The following is a 25,432-nucleotide window of genomic DNA, read 5'->3' on the forward strand; positions in this document are numbered from 1 at the left end:
AAACATAGTTTAACGCCAACATAGTTTGCAAACGTGAAATAAATGAATACGCTCTCAAATGTGCCATCCGAGGCAGAGTGTGTCCTCCACGTTCGGCACACGCGATCGTTCGCTGCTCTCTGATTGGTTGAATCGTTTTTTGGACATAGCTCGGTAAGTAATTGTCCGATTAATATGAAACCTTGAAAAGGCACATCCTCGGGTCCCCAGCAATATACCTGGCAAGTTTCAAGTATATCGGACCGGTAGTTGTCGAGAAACAGCGGTCACAGACAAACAAACAAACGTACAGACAGACAGACAGAGATTACTGGAATTATAGATAGATAAAGAGCATTAGCGACTGTTTAAAAAGCTTAGCATACGTGTTCATGGTTTATGATATTTTTACTTCCTGTGGAAGCCGTTGCTCCCACAGAAATGGCATTATAACTATATGCTATTTATACGCGTTATCACTGCAAGAAAAACGCCTTGGGGAAGTGGGATATTATTAGTATTAATGATTGTTTTGTAATAACATGAACAACATGCGATTATCATTAATTTTGTTGTTAAAAGCGTCTTTGGAAAAAATGCCACAATAAATCTTCTTCTTTGGACAAACGCCACGATAATACTAATTGTCCCCCGTCGCACCACGGAGCGAAAGGGGGACTATGGTTTTCCCCTCCGTCCGTGTGTCCGTCCGTCCGTCCGTCCATCCGTGCGTACGTGCGTGCGTGTGTAAGCGAAGGACCGCATTCGAATTTGGTGTGTGGGTGCAACCCACGTCAAAATCCAAGATGGCCGCCACCATGTGCGTCTGATGCCATGTATGTCAAAATTGTGAGCGGAATATCTTGAAAAATAAGCGAAGTACCAACTTCTAATCTGGTGTGTGGGTGTATCTAGGCACAAGGAAGAACGCTATTGAAAATTGGGTCGCCACGTCAAAATCCAAGATGGCCGCCACCATATATATGTCGGAACCTTGTGAGCGAAATATCTTGAAAAATAAGCGAAGTACCAACTTCTAATCTCGTGTGTGGGTGTATCCAGGCATAAGGAAGAATGCTATTGAAAATTGGGTCGCCACGTCAAAATCCAAGATGGCCGCCACCATATATATGTCTGAACCTTGTAAGCGAAATATCTTGAAAAATAAGCGAAGTACCAACTTCTAATCTGGTGTGTGGGTGTATCTAGGCATAAGGAAGAACGCTATTGAAAATTAGGTCGCCACGTCAAAATCCAAGATGGGCGCCACCATATATATGTCTGAACCTTGTAAGCGAAATATCTTGAAAAATAAGCGAAGTACCAACTTCTAATCTGGTGTGTAGGTGTATCTAGGCATAAGGAAGAACGCTATTGAAAATTGGGTCGCCACGTCAAAATCCAAGATGGCCGCCACCATATATATGTCTGAACCTTGTAAGCGAAATATCTTGAAAAATAAGCGAAGTACCAACTTCTAATCTGGTGTGTGGGTGTATCTCGGCATAAGGAAGAACTCTATTGAAAATTGGGTCGCCACGTCAAAATCGAAGATGGCTGCCGCCATGTATGTCTGAACCTTGTGAGCGGAATATCTTGAAAAATAAGCGAAGTACCAACTTATAATCTGGTGTGTGGGTGTATCTCGGCATAAGAAAGAACGCTATTGAAAATTGGGTCGCCACTTCAAAATCCAAGATGGCCGCCACCATGTATGTCTGAACCTTGTGAGCGAAATATCATATCATAGCATGTTTTCTGCATCTTCCACTTTGTCAACTCACATCACTTCCCCGACGGGGGACCGAGGCGTAACGCTTGTTTAACATTGATATACACCTCAACACGCAACACCATTGATGGCAATGGCGGGGAAAACCCGCTTGGGGGAGAAAACCCCTTGGGGAGGGGGACAAATTAATGCGCTACAACATTCATTATGTAACCCTTGTACATTATTTTTTTGTATTAGTGACTGTCCCTATTCACCCGTAAAACGGGGTGAATAGGGACAGCCATAAAAATCCTATTTATTCCTATTTAACCCATATATGGGGTTAATAGGGAATAAGTTGCTTTTTAAAAAAACAAGAGAACACTTTCAACCCAAGTATCAACAAATCAGTATGGTTATCAATTTTCAGCGAAAAAAAATTCCGAACTTTTTTTTACAGTTTGTGTACCTATTCAACTTGCTGTCCCTATTCCCCCCATTTAACGGTACCATGTAAAACACAATGTGTGTGTGTTTGTGTGTCTGTCCCCCTTCATAAGGCTAGGTTTTAAAGGCTTGAAGTGGTTCTTTCGGAGGGATTTGAGTGGGGGGGGGGGGGGGGGGGTGAAGGCTGAAGGGGCAATCTTTGAACACGACTGTGTCAACCGGTTAAAAGAGCTAAAATACTCTGAGGACCCAAAATACCCTTTAGACTGTTAAATACATAAAATATCATGAAGACCCAGAAGACCCCAAGGAATCTGAAGACCCAAAATATCCCTAAGACCCAGAAGACCCCAAGGATTCTCAAGACCCAAAAGTCCCCAAAGACCCAAAAGACATAAAAGTCCTTGAAGACCCAATGGACCCAAAATACCCCAAAGACCCAAATGACCCTGAAGACCAAAAAACCCCAAAAGACACTGAAGACCCCAAATTCGCCAAAGACCTCGAAGACCCAAAAGACTGCAAAATACCCCAAGACCCAAAAGACCACAAAGACCCTGAAGACTAAAAATATCCTGAAGACCCTTAAAGACCCAAAAGACAACAAAAACCCAAAAGGCCCTAAAGACCCAAAATTCCACAAAGACCACACAAAGACCCATAACGACCCTGAAGACCCAAAACACTGAAAAGACACCAAGACCGTTAAAGACCACGAAGACCCAAAATACCCCAAAGACCAAAAATAACCCAAATATCCTGAAGACCCAAAAGACCCTGAAGACTAAAAATACCCCGAAGACCCAGAAGACCCTTAAATACCTCAATGACCCAAAATATCCCAAAGACCCTTAAAGACCCAAAAGACTCAACAACCCAAAAGACCCAGAGGACCCAAAATACCACAAAGACTCAAAATACATTAAAGACCCAAACGACCGAAAAGACCACCAAGAACCCAGAGCCCCAAAATATCCCAAAGACCCTTAAAGAACCAAAACACCCCAAAGACCAAAAAAAAATCGAAAAGACCCAGAAGACCAAAAAGTTCCTGAAAACCCAAAATACCCTGAAGACCCTTAACGACCCCACAGAACCAAACAATCCAAAACACCAAAAAGACCCTTAAAGACCCTGAGGACCCAGTGGAATCCAAATTACCCCAAAGACACAAAATACCCCAAAGACCTAGATGACTGAAAAGACCCAAGGACCCTAAAGATGCAGAGGATCCCGAAGACACAAATGAACCAGAAGATCCCAAGGATGCAAAAGAGCTTGAGTACCCAAAACACCTAAATGAACCATAGGACCCAAAAGACCCTTAGGACTCTGAAGACCCTAAAGAAGAGTAATTATGTCTCTTACATTGGAATTGTAGATGATGGCTTGCAAACCGAGCCTCAAGGTCGGTGTACTGTAGCTGTTTTGTTTTTAATTACAATAAATACACGGCGTAGGGAGGTGAAATTCTCTGAACGTGACGTGCAAAGTGCGCATAGTAAACAGAGTGTTCATTTACGTCTGTAGGATGTCAATCCAAAAACACCCTAAAGACCCTGCGGACCCAGTGGATCCCAAAGACCCAAATTACCCCAAATACCCAAAATACCCCAAAGACCCAGATGACCGAGAAGACCCGAGGACACCAAACATCCAGAGGACCCAAAAAACTCAAATGACTCAAAAGACCCAGGGGACACAAAAGACCCAAAAGATCGCAAGGATGCAACAGAGCTTGAACACTCAAAAGTCCCAAATGAACCAGAGTACCCAAAAGACCCTGAGGACTCCGAAGACCCAAAAGAAGAGTAATTATGTCTCTTGCATTGGAATTGTAGACTGGCTTGCAAACCGAGCCTCAAGGTCGGTGTACGGATGCGGTTTTATAAAAATCACAATAAATAGAAGGCACAGGGAGGTGACATTCGCTGAACGTGACGTGCAAAGTGCGCAGAGTAAACTGAGTGTCCATTTAAGTCTGTAAGATATCTAATAAATAAAGAAGATATAAGCACATCTGACACTAGACCCAGGCTTCAGACTTTGGCACGCTCACGCGGCTGCACTGTCAAATAAACTGTTCCAACCCGTCATTTTTGACGGGCTTTATACTAGTTTCATAATAACACTGCCATGTGAGAGCAACAAGCTTCATGCTTCAGACAGGTCAGTAGCTTCTGTTTTACCTCCTCTTCTCTGAGTCTCGTTCTCTTTGCTGTCTGAGCCCTCCAACCCTCCCTAGCAACTTGTGGATGCACACGTTTTTACCAGTTACCCTCTCCTGGTTAAACTGAGGCTTACCACTCAACTCCACTCTTGTTCCTCTTTTTCTCCCATTTGTGGATCTGCCTTCTAGAGTCGGTTCAATCGCAGTCTTCCCTCCAGGGCTTTGAACAAGCGGTGCATGCCATCTTTGTCATCCTTCGTCCTTATCCACAATCTTTTCTACTCCCATTAACCCGACCTCACCTAACACAACTCTCCCAATCGCAGGGTATAGCCTCTCTTCTCTTTCCTATTTTCCTCTTCATTCATTCATTCCATTGCTTATTGTGTCCAACTGTCACCGCACTATCTCACTGATAACTCACTTTTTGCTCTTCCACAAACCTCAGTCTTGTATTAAAAAGAAAACTGAGTTGTTATCTGACTCTGCATCAGCTACCAGGTAACTGTGCTTTTATACTATTGCTTTACATTGGCTTTACGAGAATGTGGACAAGCTGGTACCACTCCTTGTTCCCTGACTTCTTCCATTTGTACCTCCATTTCCTCTGGTGTTGAAATCAATTGTTTGTAACCATTCCCAGCTTCCTTCTGCAAAATTCCACAAGCTGTACTCCACGGTAATTTATTTGTCCCAAACCTAAGCTTCCAATCTCTTGTTTACCTCTGTCCTCACCTTTTATTTATTTTCCCCTGCCACATCTTTTTAAAGTACTGAACATGCAGTACAGGCTATATATTTTTTCTCTGTCATTTCCTTTTGTTCTTGCATTGTTAGCCAATGTGACTGCATTAAAAATTTTATTTTCGCTCATTACCTCTCACTCTCTCCCTTCCCCCCCTACTTTTCATTACAAATCCTTTGTAAGATTTTCATTACACCCATCTTAAAGAGTGAAATTGGCAGAAAATAAACAGCAAATTTTAGGAAAGGAGTAAAGGTGGTGGAGGTTTAAAATAAATGTTTTCTTGTTTCTTTTTTCTTAGCATTAGGCCTCGTATTGTCCGGTTGGACACAGAACAATGTAATCTTGGTCAGCAGTTAAGAAAAGTGTCCTAAAGTCCTTTGGCGCATGGTAGTGAATGATGGAGTGGTGGTTTGATCGAGAGGCGTGCAAAGTAGACTATAAAGTAGGGCGGGAACGGGGGAGTGAGCATGGATAAGTTTAAAGGACTGAGAATGTAAATTGCAGAGACAAAGGAAAACATAATTTTTACTCAGTCATGCAACACAATCATGAAGTTTTTTGGAAAAAGCAACTTTAATTCCCCCAAACCCCCCCCCACCCCACCCCATTACTGCTATTTCCTAATACAAGAAGGAATACACTGATTGCCAAAAAGTACAAATTGTTCTGTATAGAAAATGCAAACTTTGTAATTTTTCTTCTTACCAATACCTGTGGTGGAACAGTTGAAGAGAAAATTTGTAGAAAGACATTTTGTTTTGGATTTTCCCAAAGTAACTCCAGATTGCTTTTCAGTGTAACCATGTTTATTTTATTTTGGCATGAGGATACAATACAACAACAACAACAACAGGCATTTTAAGGCCATTTTCCCTGCAAGAGCGGGGGTTAGCCTTGCGGTCCCCATGACAATCTTCTCCATTTTGCCCTATTTTCTGCATCTCCCCTTGTTAAACCCCTTGCCCGCATTTCTTCTTCGACCATCTTTAGCCAAGTCTTTATCGGTCTTCCCCGTCCTCTACTTCCTTCCACATTCATTTCCATCCCTCTTCTCAACCAGTCACTTTCATCCTTCCTCAACACATGACCAAACCATCTCAAACTGTTTCTTTTCACAGCATCCATCACAGGCTCTATTCTGATCATCTTTTGCAATTCATCATTTGTCTTCCTCTCTCTCAACGATACTCCACACATCCACCGAACCATTCGCATTTCCACCCTTTCCAGCCTTCGTTGCTGCTCTACGTTCATTACCCATGTCTCGCTCCCATAAATCATAACACTTCTCACACATGCAGCATACACCTTTCCCTTCAGCTTCAACGACACTCCCCTCCTCATCAGCACGCCACTCAGTTCCCGAAACGTCTTCCATGCACATCTCACTCCAGCAACCGTTGCCGAGTCTGATCCACCTTCTCCATTCAGCATGTCTCCTAGGTAACAAAATGTTTTCACACCTTCCAGCTTCACGCCATCTCCAAGATCCAACTCAACATTTCCTCCATCTGCAGCTCCCTCTGTGCACACCTTACACTTGAATGTAGCTGCCACACTGGTTAATGACCCTCTCAAACCATGACATTTTTGATGAACCCACTCAGCGCATTCATTGTACAACAGGCATTTTAAAGGCCATTTTCCATGCAAGAGCGGGGGTTAGCCCTGCGGTCCCCATGACAATCTTCTCTATTTTGCCCTATTTTCCTCATCTCCCCTTGTTAACCCCCTTGCCCGCATTTCTTCTTCGACCATCTTTAGCCAAGTCTTTCTCGGTCTTCCCCGTCCTCTACTTCCTTCCACATTCATTTCCATCACTCTTCTCAACCAGTCACTTTCATCCTTCCTCAACACATGACCAAACCATCTCAAACTGTTTCTTTTCACAGCATCCATCACAGGCTCTATTCTGATCATCTTTTGCAATTCATCATTTGTCTTCCTCTCTCTCAACGATACTCCACACATCCACCGAACCATTCGCATTTCCACCCTTTCCAGCCTTCGTTGCTGCTCTACGTTCATTACCCATGTCTCGCTCCCATAAATCATAACACTTCTCACACATGCAGCATACACCTTTCCCTTCAGCTTCAACGACACTCGCCTCCTCGTCAGCACGCCACTCAGTTCCCGAAACTTCTTCCATGCACATCTCACTCGAGCATCCGTTGCCGAGTCTGATCCACCTTCTCCATTCAGCATGTCTCCTAGGTAACAAAATGTTTTGCACATTCCAGCTTCACGCCGTCTCCAAGATCCAACTCAACATTTCCTCCATCTGCAGCTCCCTCTGTGCACACCTTACACTTGAATGTAGCTGCCACACTGGTGAATGACCCTCTCAAACCACTACATTTTTGATGAACCCACTCAGCGCACATTGTACATTGAACAGAGTTCACTCCGACACCCTTCCTGCACAAAGCACATGACCACTTCCCAGTTCTTTCCACCTCACCACATGCTTTACCACTTGCCATCACCTTTGTTTTTCCGATATTCACCTTCAGACCTTTCGTCTCCATACATTCCTTCCACTTGTTCATCTTCTCCTTCAGTCCATCCATACTTTCTGCAATCAACACCAGATCATCTGCATACAGCAACTCCCACGGTAAACCCTCCTTTACGTTCCGAGCCAGCACCTCCATCACAGCTACAAATAGTAGTGGACTTAGTACCGACCCCTGATGCACTCCCACCTTCACCTCAAACTCACCACTGTTCCCGTCCTTCGTCCTTACAGCTGTGCGCGCTCTTTTGTACATTGCCATCACTACTCTGACCAACCATTCCTCCACTCCTAACTTCCTCAATGCCCATGTCACTACTTCACGTGGAGCCCTATCGAATGCTTTCTCCAGATCAACAAACCCAAGAAACAGCTTCTTCCTCTTCTCCATGTACTTCTCCTGCAACTGCCTCACAATAAAAAGCGCGTCTGTCGTTCCTCTTCCTGGTATAAATCCAAACTGCATTTCGTCAATCTTCACTTTCTTCCTTATCCTCCTCTCCAACACCCTTTCCAATACCTTCATTCCATGCTCCAATAACTTTATCGCTCGATACGAGCCACAGTCCAGAGGGTCACCTTTCCCCTTGTATAGAGGGACGAGGGTACTCAGTTCCCAAGCCACTGGAATGCGGCCTTCTTTCACCACCAGATTGCAGATCTCTGTCATTCTCTTCACACCCCAATTTCCCGCTGCCTTCAACATGTCTCCCACAACACCCGTCGGCCCTCCTGCTTTTCTACTCTTCATTGCTTTAATCGCTCCCTCAACTTCCTTCTCGGTTATCTTCTCTGCCGGTCCTAAAACTGGGTTACTTTCTATGTTGCCATCCCATTCATTCTCTGCATTCAACAGTATTTCCATATATCTCTTCCATCTTCCTTTAATTCCATCTGGGTCCACAACGATTTGTCCCACTTCATCCTTCAAGCAAATCACCCCCATCACATCACACCTCTCTTTCGCTATCTGCTTTGCAATCCTGAATACCGCTCTCTGACCCTCTTCCAAATCCAAGCATCTCCGAACATTTTCCTCCATGCCTCCTGCGCCTTTGCTACCTCTTTCTTTGCAGCCTTCTTGGCTGCCTTATAACTTTCATGCTCTTCCTTTTCTGCCCCCATACCCTTCACCTTCTGCCACTCCCTGAACTTCTTCCTCTTCTTGTCAATCTTCTTTCCAACTTCATCATCCCACCACCATGTTTCCGAGTGCCTCGGTGGTCCTTTTGTCCATCCACATATCTCACCATCGGCTCCCAACAGACTATCTTTCATTGACATCCAACCACTTTCAAGCTCAACCACATCATCCTCTACCATAGAGATGGTAGGATGGTAGAGGAAGCCTCTCTTTAATCCCTCCCTCACTGTCACCTCTTTCAACCTCCACACCTTCATTCTCGGTTGGTACTTCACCCGCCGAGCTCTCTTCGCACCTTTCAACCTTATGTCGCAGACAACCAAGTGGTGCTGTGAAACAGCCTCCTCCCCCGGGATCACCTTTGTGTCCCGGAGGTGCCCCCTATCTCGCCTACGCACCATCAGGTAGTCAACGGTTGTTGTCGACCCACCTGACGTGTATGTAACAAGCGTATTATCCTCTTTCTGGAACTGAGTATTACAAATCAACAAATCAGCTCCATCAGCAAACTCCAAAATCCTTTCACCTTCTCCGTTTCTCACACCATATCCATAACCCCCATGAACTCCATCAAAACTGTCCATACTCCTTCCCACATGTCCATTTAGGTATCCTCCTACCACAACAACTTCCTTATCTTTCACGCCCCCTATCATTGTACATTGATTGTACATTGAATGGAATTCACTCCGACACCCTTCCTGCACACAGCACACGGCCATTTCCCAGTTCTTTCCACCTCACCACATGCTTTACCACTTGCCATCACCTTTGTTTTTCCGATATTCACCTTCAGACCTTTTGTCTCCATACATTCCTTCCACTTGTTCATCTTCTCCTTCAGTCCATCCATACTTTCTGCAATGAACACCAGATCATCTGCATTCAACAACTCCCACAGTAAACCCTCCTTTACGTTCTGAGCCAGCACCTCCATCACAGCTACAAATAGTAGTGGACTTAGTACCGACCCCTGATGCACTCCCACCTTCACCTCAAACTCACCACTGTTCCCGTCCTTCGTCCTTACAGCTGTGTGCGCTCTTTTGTACATTGCCATCACTACTCTGATCAACCATTCCTCCACTCCTAACTTCCTCAATGTCCATGTCACTACTTCACGTGGAACCCCATCGAATGCTTTCTCCAGATCAACAAACCCAAGAAAGAACTTCTTCCTCTTCTCCATGTACTTCTCCTGCAACTGCCTTACAATAAAAAGCACGTCTGTCATTCCTCTTCCTGGCATAAATCCAAACTGCATTTCGTCGATCCTCATTTTCTTCCTTATCCTCCTCTCCAACACCCTTTCCAATACCTTCATTCCATGCTCCAATAACTTTATCGCTCGATACGAGCCACAGTCCAGAGGGTGAGGATACAATACAAGATGCTGGTTATATACATTATGTTGACTATATACATAACTGGAATGACAAGAATATGAAGAATTAGAATTGCCCTCAATCGCACATTTTATTTGTTACCACTGCTTAATTATGGCTACTTATCTTCTCTTTCTCTCTCTCTAAACCTCCTTTAAAAATGAAAAAAAATAATCAGCTCGGTTGAACTTTGAAGAAACAACGCTGGGCCCAGCCAAGAAGCATGACCTCGCACGAGCAGACATCGAGAACTGGCGAGCAACACGAGATGATCCAAATGGAGAACGTTGGCGGCAGAACCAAATGGAGAGCCCTGGTTTGTATTGTCTTCCTTGGTTTTGTTCTGTCCCCACCTCTTGTTTTGTTATAGTTTCCAGGACTTCTGTGGGAGTTTCGTTTGAGACACTTCAAATATTTAATTTAGCCCGTCACCGAGAGCTGGAATTTGCATTTTCTCTGACATTGATTGTGCCCTTTTTTGGCAGCTATATTTGTTCCCTGTTGTGCTTTGACCCTTTTATTTTGTCCCATGGGTGGTTTTCCAATAGATGGTCCTCGAACAGCAGGCTGGAGGGAAGGGTCAGAGAAGCAGCGACGGCGGTTTGAGTTTGACTTCCGGGACCGTGACGACGACAGGGGTTTTCGGCGGAATCGTGCTGGTGCGAGCAACAACGAAGATGACAACCTTCCCGAATGGTGCCTTGATGAAGATGGAGAGGGAGAAACGGGGACTTTTGACTCCTCCGGGGCATACATGTCTGTTAAGGTGCATATTATCATTTACTTATTTATATATTTTTATCCTTCTCTTCGTATTTTAGCTTTTTGAGTATCTTTTGAGTGAATTGGTGGTTCAAAAGAGCTTTACATATTTGATATGCTTCCTGATATAAATGTTTAGTACCTTATAGGTGGTGTAGAAAGTTTGAATTTTGCATACTGATCCAACTCAAAGCCAATATTCCAAGAGAAAATCATAAAACTATCAGAAAATTTCCGTTAATGAAAAGATAGTATCTGCAAATACATTTCAGCTGTTGCAGCCTTGATCCATTCACTTCGGGCCACCTAACCCAAGATATTGTACTGACAACTGGTTGTCAGGCAATGCAAACATGTGACTCTGCCACCTCTAAAAAAATTACTGCAGCTGTAAAATTCAAAAAAAAAAAGAAAAAAAGAAGCCCATTCTAATCGCTATTTCTTGATTTACCTGAGTTATGTCCCAAGGCACAATACACTTCATCAGAGAGAGAGAGAGAGAGAGAGAGAGAGAGAGAGAGAGAGAGAGAGAGAGAGAGACAGAGACAGAGACACAGAGACACAGAGACAGACTTTTTGACTTTTCTTACAAGGAAAACAAGTTTTACATGGTGAAGGATGTTTGTACAAGCATCAAAAGAAATAACCAGGAAAGGAAGGGGTAACAAAGAAGCAATACTTTAGATTTATAAATTGATTGTTAGAACACCACCAACCATACCACATAAGGATTGTTTCGCACACCACCGGTTTTTAAATAAAGCAGGATCTTGAGTTTCAAACTCAAAAAGAACACGCGATGTAACCAGTGCTTTAAAAACAGTTAAAACGTCATCAGCTAAAACGTCAATGTTCTGCAGTTTACGTTTCCTCGATAAATAAATGGCAAGTTTTGCCTCAGAACACAGAAAGTTTGCTAAAAGACATTCATTTTTACATTGATACAAGACATTAAAACCAAATATGAAAACACAATGTGTAAAAGTCAAACCGAGCCCCCGGATCACACGTGACAGGATTTTAAAAAACGAGGCCAACCTTGAACATTCAATAAAAATGTGAAAAATGGTCTCTGGGGTGTCGCAAAAGGGGCACAATTCCGAGTTTTCAGGACATATACGGTGGGACAGGATGTTGCAAGGCAGGATGTTGTGCGCTAACCGCCATTGTAGATCACCCGAGCGCTTGACAGTAGGTTCTTTGTACATCACCTGCCAGTTTATTGTTGTGAAACGGTTAGCTTGAAGCAGCACTCGCCAATGAGCTTGTGGCTCTGCAGGTTTGCCAGGAAAAAGAGTGAGAACACATAGATTGTACACTGAGGATTTCTCCATCTGGGTAAAGAGCCTAAAACTTTGAAATAAAATTAAAAGATTTGGGAAAGGACATTGGGATCGATGGAGGGCATCTTCTATGTCTGGGTCCCATTTTAACCCGGTTTGCTTAAAGGTCCGTAAAATCACAGAGAAAATTCTGCCAATGACTCTGATGGACCTCACACTGGTGGCCACGGCAATGTCAGCAGCTGGCTTCCATCTATGTACAAAGGGGTTCCTGAGGTGTTTTACTCTAGTAACACCGGCATCAATAAACTTTTGCATAAAAGATCTGTCACTACAGACCCCATCAAAGAAAGAATTTAGAAATATTGGTTCATTTAGGAACATCTGAAGGGAGTAAGCACTGGTGTCACGGCGAAAAGAAACAGCCTGCCACGCTTCCAGCATGCTTCGGTAAAACAACGGGACCGATGTCATATCCACGTGCTTCGCGTCAAGAAGAAAAAGCTCGTCACCATAGCCAAGTTTCCCAGCTTGCCTAAGCAAGCAATGGGCAAAGGCTTTCCATGGGACGTCGGAGTATAGAAGCCTTCGTGCTGAGAGGAGGCGAAAAGCCATCACTTTGCTCGTCACATCTATTAGCCCCTGTCCACCTTCTGCAATCGGCAGGCTTAGTATTCCTGGCCGGAGCCAGTGCTTTCCCCCCCAGAAAAAATCCAGAAAAAAGCTTTGAAGTTTTTTAAGGATAAAACCTGGGGCCTGCAGTGCTTTGAAAACATGCCAGAGCATTGATGCCGCGAGATTATTAATGACCAGAGTACGACCCCGGAAGGAAAGCTGCCTCGATAGTCCTCTCCATTTTATCAACCGCTGCTCAGTTTTGGTAATCAGCGACTCCCAGTTTTTTGAAATAAAATCTTGAGTTCCAAGAAAGACACCGAGGTAGTGTATTCCTTCATTGGTCCATACAAGCTGCCCTGGTAGGGTTGGAGGGGGAGTTTCATTCTGTGGACCTAAGTAAAAAGCTTTGCTCTTTTCCCAATTAACTTTAGTCGAGCTTGCCAGGCTGAATTCCTCGACAGACTCAACCAGAGCGCGAACATCGTCATCGGAGTACACAATTGCGCAGAGGTCATCCGCATAAGCAATGGTCTTTACGGGATTTTCTAACGGCAGAGGATAAAACCCTTGTAGCCGTGTGCGTAAACGATGTAGTAAAGGTTCAATTGATAGGGAGTATAGAAGGCCAGACAGGGGGCACCCTTGACGAATACCCCTGGTAACAGGGAAAGGCTGACTTAAGATGTTGTTTACTTTGAGCAAGCTAAAAATATTATTGTACAATATTTTGATATAACAAATAAAATTTTCCTTAAAACCAAACCCCCGTAAAACAGCAAAGAGATAAGAGTGATCAATCGTGTCGAAAGCTTTTTCTTGGTCTAAAAACACCAGACCAACATTTCTATGTTCAGCAATACAGATGTCGATCATGTCACGTACAATAAAAATGCTATCGTGTATCGTCCTTTTAGGAATGCAATAGGATTGATCGGGGTGTACAATCTCCCCAATCAAAGGTTTGAGGCGGTTGGCAAGAGCTTTTGAAAAAATCTTGTAGTCCGTGCAGAGGAGCGAAATGGGACGCCAATTTTTAAGTTGCTGGAGGTCTCCTTTCTTAGGTATGAGAGCAAGTATAGCCCTGTGACAGCTGATTGGTAACAAGCCTGATCGTAGGCTATCAACTAAGAGGTCAAGCAACTCAGGTCCCAACAAATCCCAGAAGGTTTTGTAGAACTCTGCAGGGATTCCATCAAGTCCAGAAGCTTTACCTGTGGGCAAAGTTTGCAAAGCAGTGAAAAGTTCGTCAAGAGTCACTTCCTTGTCAAGTTGTTGACATGCAGGTTCGGACAAGGTGGGCAAAGAAGTGGTTAAGGAACGAATCATGTCTTCTTTAGTGTCTCTGGCACAATACAAGTCAGAGAAGTATTGTTTTGTCAAGCTTCTAATGTCTTTTGGATCGTGTGTTGTTCGGCCTCCTGGTGCCTGCAGCGAAGTTATTTGCTGGTTTCTCTTTTTTCGTGCTTCCAAAGCAAAGAAAAACTTGGAAGGAGTATCAATAGAGCTGTAGTTCTCCATTCGTAGCCTTATTAGAGCCCCTCTGGCTTGTTTTGCACAGAGTTGAGCAAGGAGTGCTTTCTTCGTTGCTATTAGAGAACTGGTCCTTTTGGCACTGGGAGCTGGAAGGCTTGACTGGAGAGACAATATTTCTTTGGCAATTAGAGATTGCAGCGCAGATTCATTCCTTGTACAAAAGGAGCTATATTGCTGGCAAAAGGTCCTAATATGGGTTTTCGCATTGTCCCACCATTGTGTGAGGCAGGAGTAGGAAGGCTTCCGTAGTAGTAAGGCTTCCCAAAAGGCTCGGAAGGCGACAGGAAAAGCGTCATCTTGCAGAAGACTCACATTGAAGGTCCAATGGGCAGTGCCACGATTTCGAGCCGGGGAGAGTATATGAAGAACAACCATGTGATGGTCCGAAAAACCACTTGGGGTGGTGTCAACATGGTCTATGACATTTAGAGAGTCATTATTGATGTAAAATCTGTCTAGCCTTGCAAGAGATAACCGGCCATTTGCACATCGGCACCACGTGTATTGCCGTGCAGATGGGTTCTGGAGTCTCCATACATCCATAAGGGAGAATTTGGACAATGCTCTCTTTAAGGGTGTTGTACTTGATGGGTGGGGCTCTTCTCCATTACGATCAAGGGTGGGATACAGTGTGCAATTAAAGTCCCCACACAGACAAACAAGACCATCAAAATCAAGGTGTGTGAGGGACATTTCTAACTGTGTGAAAAAAACTAATCTTTCTGTGCTCGTGCTGGGTGAATATACATTTATTAAAGTGTGTTTGTAACCATTATAAAAGAAATTAACTGAGACTAAATGCCCTTTAGTAATCTCCTTAAAAGTGACATTTTCAGGACAGAAAGAAGGATTTAAATAAATAGCCACTCCAGCACTAGGACAGGTCAAGCTACTAAAGAACCACTGTCCTTTCATGATGCGAGTCCATTCGCTCATGCACGAAGAGCTACATCTTGTCTCTTGCAAAAGAGCAACATCGAAATGTTTTTGCTCGACAAGCAACTTTACCTGAGCTTTACGCAGGGGTGAACGTCCCCCATTTATATTTAAAGTTACAACAGAGAAGGTCATGGTGTAGGTAGGGAAGATTTATCATGTACAGGGAAGTTAGGGTGTGCTTGTAGCTCTTTCCGAGCTTTCAATACACACTTTCTCAGGCGAAATACTTGTGACTCAGTCACACCAAGTTGTTCAGCCTTAAGGAGGAGACGTCTTGAGGAGTTTATAAAGCCAGACAGGTTCGGGAAGAAGGTTATAATTTTAACCTTTTTCTTTCGAAATGTGTCCTGAAGAAACTTTAGAATTTCCATGGGTGATAAATCATCATCACCCTCCAGTTCCTTGGCTATTGCTGGGTCATTCCAGACCTCGCTACTAGCACTAGAGGCGAGCGACGAGGCCCCATCTGAGTCGTAATCCGAAAGGTCTTCATTTTTTTCCCCACACACCGAAACCGATGCTCTCATAACGGGAATATCGTCTTCTACTAAAGGTGCAGCTGTTTCCACAGCGGGAGTTTTAAAAACCGTAACAGGGATTAACGTTTTTATATCAGAGGCTTTGCACTCTCCTTCTGGAGCTGCTACTTCTTCTGCCTCCATTACTTCAGACACTTCATCGTCAGCAGGGTGCGGGACGAGAGCAGGTTTGTGGTTCTTGACTTTAGTTTCAGTAACCGGGGGGGTTACCACAACATCTTGGGGCATTGCGCTTGGTCCTTGTTCATGTGAGGAATGAACGGAAACGTCTTCTTCCATTTCAGCAAACACACTGAACCTATTCTGCAGCAGAAGACCAGCTGCAGGGGCTTCTGTTTCTAAAAAAGAAACATTACGTTCGTTCGACGGCGCTATCTTTTTCGAAACGCTCGCCTGTATGTCCTCATTACCGCTTCCTCTTTTATAACTCCTCCTGGAGGACACGGTAATAAAACCCGCGTCATCAGCCGGTGAATTATCGATTTCCGCGCTCGAATGTGAAGGCTGATCTGCCGTCCCAGACGCGTCATTATCATTGCGAAGATCGACATTTGGTTCTGTCCATCTAGATGTGCCACTAGGATCGGCATTTGTTCCTGACTGTCTAGATGTGCCACCGGATATACACTTCGGACAAGCACCTTTTAAATGTCCGAAGGCACCACACGTGAAACACGTCATTGTCTCTGTTGCGATGTACATTCGATAATTTCGATTTTCAACGACCAACGTAGCTGAGGCATTGAGCGATTGAGCATTGTTTTTTAACACCATGTAACAGTGCCGCCGAAAGGACATGATATGGCGGACTGTAGAATCCGAACGCAAACGGAAGGGAATCATGGAGATTTTTGACACCACGGTGCCAAACTGTGTTAAAACGGACAAAATCTGTTCATTTTTAACAAAAGGCGGTAAATTAGATAAAGTGATTTTCACCGCCGGTGAGTCCAACATACTAACGTTAACGAAAATATCTGGCGGTAAGGACAAACCAGTTTCAACCGCCTGAGCGACATAGCGCTCCTCGGAAAGAAAAACAACAACTCGTTGGTTCATCTTTGAAGCTGCTAACACATTTTCAAAACCAACGAGTTCACCCAAGCCCATCACGACGTCATCGACCCGAACCCCGTCGGGTGGACTAACTATTACCCCATTTTTACGAGTAAGTGACTCGTAAATGCTGTTCTGCAAACGACTGTTTGCCATAGCGATAAATGAACCAAAACTAAGGAAATATTTGAAAAAGCAAAACAAAATAGAACCTATCGCAAGCAAAGCCTGCAGGCGAAGGTAAAAAGAAAAGAAATAGAATAAGGGAGCCGATAAACGACGATAATAAAGAACACGGCAAGCAGAGCACAGGCCCGAAGAACACAAGGTTCTTTAGGACTCGCACCAAACTCACCATGCGCGCTCTCTTTCTCTCTCTTGTCTCAACAAAGAAGGAAAAACACGGGGAAAACTTCACAAACACGTACAAGGACACAGAGGGAGTGAAAAGGGGGATGGGAAAGGCAACAACACAACACAGTACTCACAGCTCCTCACACACAGCAGCCATGATTGCCACACCCACGCACGACTCACCAACGACCAGCAGGGGGCGAGAGAGAGAGAGAGAGAGAGAGACAGACACTTTGACTTTTTAGTCCTTTTATTACAAAAATATAAAAGTAACAATATACACGTTTTGCAATAAAATCAATAATGCCAACAAAAAGAAAAAGAAGAAGCACCCAATGATCATCAAATAAAAAACAATCAGTATTTCACAACAGTATTCTAAATTCATTTTCTTTAACCTCACAAAACCCACCAACACACCAAGTATCAACAAAGTTATGAAAATTTCCGGACTCGTTGGACAGGGTAAATTCCAGTTTCAATCTTGCTGAGATTAATGCATTCAAACACGACATGATATTGCAGTGCTCTATCGGTTTGCCAGATAGTTTGTCTTTTCTTGTTAAATAAACAGCAAGCTTCGCAGTTGCTATTAGGAAACTAAACAGTTTAGATGCAGGATTCTGTTTAGGGGCAAAACCAAAGACGAAACTTCTCAAAGAAAAGGTAACATGCATTTCATGTGCAATGTAATTCAACCAATGAAACAAAGGAAATAATTGGATACAGTCTATGAATGCGTGAAACAAGTCCTCATTGACTGTACAGAAGGGACAACAAACAGATACAGGAGAAAAATGTCTAATAAACGTGTTAGAGGGAACAATCCAGTGGGCCAAACGCCACTGGAGATCACCTGTTCTTTTGGATGTGGGCTCACTGTACATGGCTTCCCAGATAGGTTCGGAGGGGGGTCCTCCGGGTAACAATCCTTTCCATCGGGTAACTCCATTTAACGAAGGGTTCCCATTTAACAGCTTGAGGCACATCTTGTAGATGCCCTTGCTGTCCATTGTCTGGAAAAGCTTTGACCCATCGCTAACAGGGGGCAAATCGTTTTGAATGGGTTCAACAATTAATTTAGGCACTGTCGGCTCATTTAGATCTTCTTCTGTACCTCGAGTCCAAGTTAGGCCAAGTTGCCGTCCCAACTGAATCATTTTCCTCAAAATTTTTGCAATCATCCTATGGGACCAAATCCCTGTCAGGTCGGCGATTTCACTTACGGATTTCCAACCATACCCTGAGTCATGTCGGAGATGCCGCACCTTCACAATACCAGCTGCTATAAAGTGTTGGCAAAAATCTCGACTCTTTGGAATGTCGGGAAAGAGAGGGTTATAGAACAAAGGCTCGTGTGCCAGCATTTTCGTTACATATGTGTCCGCCTGACGACTCACAGAAAGGCTCTGCCAGGCATTTAAGAGGCTTTGGTAAAAAGCAGGGAGAACCGATATGTCGACATGCTGGAGGTTCATTTGAAAGAGTTCAAACCCGTACCCGAGCCTACCCGCTCGCTGCAGTACAAGGCATGCAGGGAGCCGGCCTGGCAGATGTTCCATGTAGAGGAGACGTTGAATGGACCGCAGCCGGAAGTCTGGTATAGACTGGGGGTCACCACTCCTCTCCGTCCCTCTGCTGGACGTTGGGGAATTCACCCTCTTCCACCCGTGCTGTTGGAGTCGACTGGACTCTCATCCACCAGATGTGCAGAGCCATCTGCCATTTTGAAGAGAGAGAGAGAGAGAGAGAGAGAGAGAGAGAGAGAGAGAGAGAGAAAGAGAAAGAGAAAGAGAAAGAGAGAAAGAGAGAAAGAAAGAGAGAAAGAAAGAGAGAAAAAGAAAAAGTGAAAAAGTGTGTAGTTTTTTTCAGAAGCTAAACAGTTCATTTTTGGTTCCATTAGACCACAGAATCTTGTTTCTCACAGTCTGAGAGTCCTTTAGGTGCTTTTTATGCTCGACCTCAGCGCCGCCTTTGACACCATCGATCACACCATCCTCCTCACCCGACTTGAAACCACCTTTAACATTACCGGCACTGCCCTCTCTTGGATTAAATCATACCTCTCTGACAGACGTCAGTTCATCTCCATCAATAACTGCAAGTCCCCCAAGGTTCAGTTCTTGGCCCCCTCCTCTTCATCCTTTACCTGTCCCCCCTCGGTCACTTAATCCGCCGTCATGGTCTCCAATTCCACTGCTTCGCTGATGACATCCAGCTTTTCATCTCCACCAAGTCCATCTCCACCGCCACCCACTCTATCCTGACAAACTGCATCACTGAAATAAAATCCTGGCTTCAAATCAACTTCCTCAAACTTAACTGTGATAAATCTGAAATAATCATCATTGGCCCAAAAACGCTCACCAAGTCCACCCATAACTTTGCCCTCAACATCGACGGTTTCCCAGTATCCACCTCCCCTCACATCCGGAATCTTGGCATCATCTTTGACCAAACCCTCTCCTTCGACAAATACACTAAACAGATCACAAAGACAGCCTTCTTTCACCTGAAAAACATCGCCCGTCTCCGTCCATCCCTCTCCTCCGTGGCTGCAGAAACCCTCATCCACGCCTTCATCACTTCCCGTCTGGACTACTGCAATAGCCTCCTTTATGGTTCACCCTCAACAATCACCAATAAACTCCAATACATTCAGAACTCCGCTGCCCGTCTACTCACCCATTCCTGGACCCGTGACCACATCACCCCCGTCCTTTACAAGCTTCACTGGCTCCCCATCTCCCAGAGAATCCAGTACAAAATCCTCCTCTTGACCTACAAAGCCCTCCATAACCTGGCCCCATCCTACCTGGCTGACCTCCTCTCCAGACACACTCCCACCTGCAACCTCCGCTCTGCTGGTACCAACCTCCTGACCCCCCCCCCCCCCCCATCCGGACCAAATTTAGATCCTGGGGGGACAGGGCCTTCTCCATCGCTGCTCCCACCCTCTGGAACTCGCTACCTCACACCATCAGAGACTCCTCCTCACTCACCACATTCAAAACATCACTCAAGACCCACCTGTTCAATACTGCATTCAACATTTAACCCACAGCATCTAACCCCTGACTATCTCCTCTCCTTCTCCCTCCTTTGTGCTTTGAATATTTCCCTATTGATTCTTCTTTTTTTGCAATTGTTTTTATGTTTTGCTATGCATTATGTTTTGCACTCTGTCAAAGCGTCTTTGGGCTTCCTGAAAAGCGCTATATAAAATAAATGCATTATTATTATTATTATTATTATTATGCAAACTCCAAACAGGCTTTGAGGAGAGGCTTCTGTCTGGCCACTATGCCATAAAGCCCAGATCGGTGGAGTGTTGCAGTGATGGTTGTCCTTCTGGAAGCTTCTCCCATCTCCAGAGTGACCATCGGGTTCTTGGTCACCTCTCTTACCAAGGCCCTTCTCCCCTGATTGCTCAGTTTGGCCGGGCGGCCAGCTCTAGGAAGAGTCCTGGTTGGTCCAAACCTCTTCCATTTAAGAATTATGGAGGCCACTGTGCTCTTTGGAATCTTCAATGCAGCAGAGATTTTTTTGTCGGCTTCCCCAGATCTGTGCCTCGACACAATCCTGTCTATGAGCTCTGCAGGCAGTTCCTTTGACCTCATGGCTTGGTTTTTGCTCTGATATGCATTGTCAGCTGTGAGACCTTATATAGACAGGTGTGTGCCTTTCCAAATCATGTCCAATCAATTGAATTTAGCACAGGTGGACTCCAATCAAGGTGCAGAAACATCTCAAAGATGACCAAGAGAAATGGGAAGCACCTGAGCTAAATTTCAAGTGTCATAGCAAATGGTATGAATACTTATGTCAATGTGATATTTCAGTTTTTTCTTATTAATATATCTGCAAAACTTTCTAAAATCCTGTTTTCTCCTTGTCATTATGGGGTATTGAGTGTAGATTGTTAAGGGAAAAAATGAATTTAAACGATTTCAGCATAAGGCTGCAACATAACAAAATGTGAAAAAAGTGAAGGGGTCTGAATACTTTCTGAATGCACTGTATATTGTTACGGGTTCCTCTACGATCTCCTGGTCTCGGTAAACCTCCGAACCCCGAGAGGAGCCCCGGCAGAAAAATATGTTATTCTGTGTTAGAAATCAACAGTGAAACCACACCAATGATGATAAATAAATAAAAAACAATGATGATAAATGAACAGATATTGTATTAAAAATCACACACAAGAATAACGGTACAACAAATGGCAATTAAGAGTGCACTCTATATACCTTATCGCTTAGGATGGTACCATCCACTAAAGTCAGATAACTCACTGCGCTCCCAGCGAGTAAAAAGGACACTCCTCAATGTCTCTATAACCTTTTCCAAGGCGAAGGTGATTCGCTCCAGCGGTCGCTAGAACGATATCCAGTCGAAGCCCGAATCTCGCTCTCCAGTCGAGACCCGAATCGCGTACAGATGGCAATGGCAATCGCCCTGCCGAAACTGTACAAAGGCTCCCTCCAGAGGAGCACCTTCACCGCTCAATCAGCAAACCGCAACGAAATTGGAGACGAAACGGTCGCACACACACATCCCCGACAGACGGTAGGATGTTGGGGTAAAGCTGACGCGAAGCAAAACCTTTGTAGGTGTCCGAAGCGGGAGGTTCAAAATGGCCGACGGCTCTTACTTGAATCGATGCGACTCGACGAGGATTCGTCGAAATCTCAGCGCCCAAACCTGACCGCAGATTTCTCCATTCCAGTGATAATTCCTATCGCCGGATGTCCTTTCAAGGAACTCAAAATTCCCTCGCGACTTTCGGTAGACCACGCTCGCTACGGAGCCTCGACGTCACGCGTCTTCTCCGACTTTGCTCGCCATGCCTCTTCCTCTTCTTTTTTCCTCGTCTTCCGGTTCCCGATCCTGCTTCCTGTCTCTTTTTTACCATGAACGCTTTTAACCTTTTAACCACAATAACCATTTCCCTTAAACAACAACAATTATAATACATAGAACCAGAATGGTTTCAAGTGGATGAAAACCACAACAGCGGAAGGGGTGAATCCGTCACAATATATATATATTGTTGCGGTTGTGAGAATAAAGACAACCACCCCCCCCCCCCCACTCCCCCCCCTACCCTCAGTTAGTTGCACCACAACATGTAGCCTCGCTTAGTTTGTTATTTCTTATTAAATGTAAGCATCGTCTCCTTTCCTGTGTTAGTATGCGTTGGAGCAGGCGAGTAAGTGTAGGCTTCAGTGTTCTTTTGGGCTGGAATGCCCTGTGTTATTTTGGGCTGGAATACCATGTGCTTGGGCCTGGAACAAGTCTGGAAGGCCCCAGGGAGGAGCTGCAGGGGAGTGGCCGGTAAGCGGCAAGCAGCCAATGAAAGCCCAAGGGGAGTGGCTAACAACGGCACCCGGGGGAGGGGCTTGGAATATTCCGGTGGGACTCTGGGAGGGGCTATAAGACCCTGACCCAGGCCCCCCGCCCGAGTCAGAGCTTCTGTCTAGGAGGTGTGTGAACGAACTCGCTCTGTGAACGGTCTCGCTCTTGCTCGCTGCCCCTGAACGATCTCCTCCGTGCTAAGCTCCCTCTGTCGTAGCGAGGTGTGTTGAAATAGAAAGCACGAACTCTCCCTGTGCCCTGCGCTCTGCTGCCTGTTGGTGGCGCTTGCAAGGACGGTCCCTCTCGGGCCACAGACGCCAACGAGCTCCCTGCACGCGTGCCGCGAACACCTCGAGGGACACGCCCGGCGAGCTGACCGGAGCGAACGGCGCCAAGGACGCGTTTGGAGCACGTACTTTTCCTTCCTTCCTTTTCCCCGCGTGAGTGAGTGGGCCCTTGTCCGGGGATTAAGATAAGACTGATTAAGTATCTGCTCTGTGTCTCTTTATCCTGATCATTGTAAATTGTTAATAAACCTGTGTTCTTCCTTCCATTTGGTCGTTCACGTCATTTTCCACCATTGGCTTCGCACTGTACGAATAAGACCGCTCAATCGGGTTCAATAAGAATTAATGGCACGAGTCACGTGACACGCAAACCGCTCGGGCGTATCAGATCAGCGTGATTCGTGCGAGGTCCAGTCCCCGTTCTCGTGGCGGCGTGTGTATCGAATGTACTTAGGGAATCGACCAGATACCCTTCCGCACGCTCGCTACGGGAGTGGCGGCTCGGCCTCGTGGACTCGAAGCTCGAGGGGGAAAAGGGTTTATCCCCCCTCTGTACGTCGATGGCCCCGAGATCCGCAACAAATTGGTGTCCGGGAGTAGGATATTTGGACCTCGAGTGCGCTTCACGTACTCAAAAATTACGAGCGAACGAAATTTAGTCATTAAAATCAAATTAAAATTCGTACAATGGCTGGCCAAGGCGACCAAATGCCGGTGGGAGTAATAGACGAGAAAGAACTAATGGCCCAGGACCAGCAGGAAGGGTTGGTAGAAGGGGAGGAAGTTGAAGAGTGGGCGGCAGCAGGGGAAGAAAATGGTGGCGCCTCGCACATGGCGGCGGAAGCCGAGCCTGCGGTGCCAGTGGACTGGGGCCTATTTATGGCACAGATGAGGGCCTTTATGGTCAAGTCGGGTGAAGACATGAAAATGGAGGGGGACAAATCAAGAAGGGAAATGAAAGAAATGAAGGATGGGTTGGAAAACAAAATGGACACCCAAAGGGACGAAGCAAGGTGTAACAGGGAGGAGTTGGAAAACAAAATGGATGCCCAGAGGGACGAAATAAAAGAATGCAGGTGTGAAATGGAAAAGATGAGGGCAGCGTCAAAGAGGGATATAAAAAAAATGGGCAAGGAGATTGGGCGCAAGCTGAGCGAGGAAGTCGCTGTGGTACGCGACGGGGTGAAGCGGTGCGGAGAACGCGTGGAGAGCGGGTTAGAGCGGAGGACAGCCAAGTTTACGGGGGCAATGGGAGTAGCGACGCAAGAGGACATTGTAGAGGAGCCGACGATTGTCGAGTTGGAAAAGAAAATTTTAGGGGTGCCGACGATCGTCGTGTTAGAAAAAGAAATAATTGGGGTTAAAAAGACGGGAGAGAAAGTGAATAAATCACGGGAGGTGGAAATGGAACACGCACAAAGTTCGTGTTTGCACCGTGATGCCGTGCTTGCTAACCCCATGAAAGGTTTGCAGGTGCTGGCGGAGAAGCGGGGGAAGGAGAGCCCCAAGGTGAGTGGCGCTAATGGCGGGAATGTGTTTGGCGCGAACGGGTGCTCGGTGCGCTTGGGAGAGAAGCGAGACCCGGGCGTTCGAGATGGGCCCATTGTGCGGTATGCGAGGGAGTGCGTACCGGAGCGCATGGAGCGAGAGTGTGTTACGGAGTATGAGAGGGAGTGCGTACCAGAGTGTGAGGAGCAAGAGTGTGCACCAGAGTGTGAGGAGCAAGAGTGTGCACCGGAGTGTGAGGAGCAAGAGTGTGCACCGGAGGGTGCGGGAAAAGAGTGTGCACCGGAGTGTGTAACGGAAGAGTGTGCACCGGAATGTGAGAAAGAGAGCACACTGGAGTGTGTGGAAAGAGAGTGTGCACCGGAGTGCGCGATGGCCAAGTGTGCACCGGAGAGTGCGATGGCCGAGTGTGTAACGGAAGAGTGCACCGGAGTGTGCGATGGCGAGTGTGTAAGAGAAGAGTGTGCACCGGAGTGTGCGATAACGGAGTGTGTGTGGGGCGTGTGTGCGCCTGGGTGTGCGAGTGTGGAGTGGGTCGCGTATGGTGCGGACGCGGCCCAGGCATCGACACCGACCGGGGTAGTCCTTAATGGGACGAGGGGTGAACGCGAGCCCTCGGTGAGTTGTGTGCTGCAGGGACCAGAGGGGATCGGTGCTGCGTCGGTCTCGCAAGGACCGGCGTGCACGGTTCGTGCCTCCGGCACCCGCACTGTATGGTTGGCGCCGTTTGGCGACAAGGGCGGTCAGCCGGTTTCGAGGGGAGGTTCGGGTGTTCGGAGCCACGCACCTCGTCGGGTGAGGTGCTCCGACCATGGCTGGTTGGGTCATCGTGCGTGGGACCGCGAGGCCCCGCACAGGGATGGAGCCCGGCACTTGGGCCCATCAATCCCTCCCCCCGCGGATCGTCAATGCCGGACGGACACCCCATACAGGCGACCAACCACCCGCATGGATCGCTCGGCCCTTCGAGGCCGAGCCGTGCCAAGATACATCCACATGGAAGGGCTCATAGTTTAGAGGACTGGGGGGGAGTAGTGTACCCCACGTGGGGGAATGGTACTGACCGTTCCTCACACGGGGTGGGGGGGGGGG

General features: G+C 46.0%; 1 protein-coding gene across 30 annotated transcripts in view; it reads left to right on the forward strand.

Annotated features, from left to right (window-relative positions):
• GIGYF2 (GRB10 interacting GYF protein 2) overlaps positions 1 to 25,432 on the forward strand; it is a 333,184-nt gene that overhangs the window by 191,726 nt on the left and 116,026 nt on the right. For all 30 annotated transcript variants that reach the window (XM_078775747.1, XM_078775759.1, XM_078775749.1 and 27 more), the window contains 2 exons: positions 10,284 to 10,421; positions 10,654 to 10,871. In XM_078775747.1, coding sequence (XP_078631873.1) covers positions 10,284 to 10,421; positions 10,654 to 10,871 — 356 coding nt within the window. The remainder of the gene's footprint in view (positions 1 to 10,283; positions 10,422 to 10,653; positions 10,872 to 25,432) is intronic.

This window comes from Myxine glutinosa, chromosome 4 (assembly GCF_964187855.1).
Source record: "Myxine glutinosa chromosome 4, kmMyxGlut1.1, whole genome shotgun sequence".
Lineage (NCBI taxonomy): Eukaryota > Metazoa > Chordata > Myxini > Myxiniformes > Myxinidae > Myxine > Myxine glutinosa.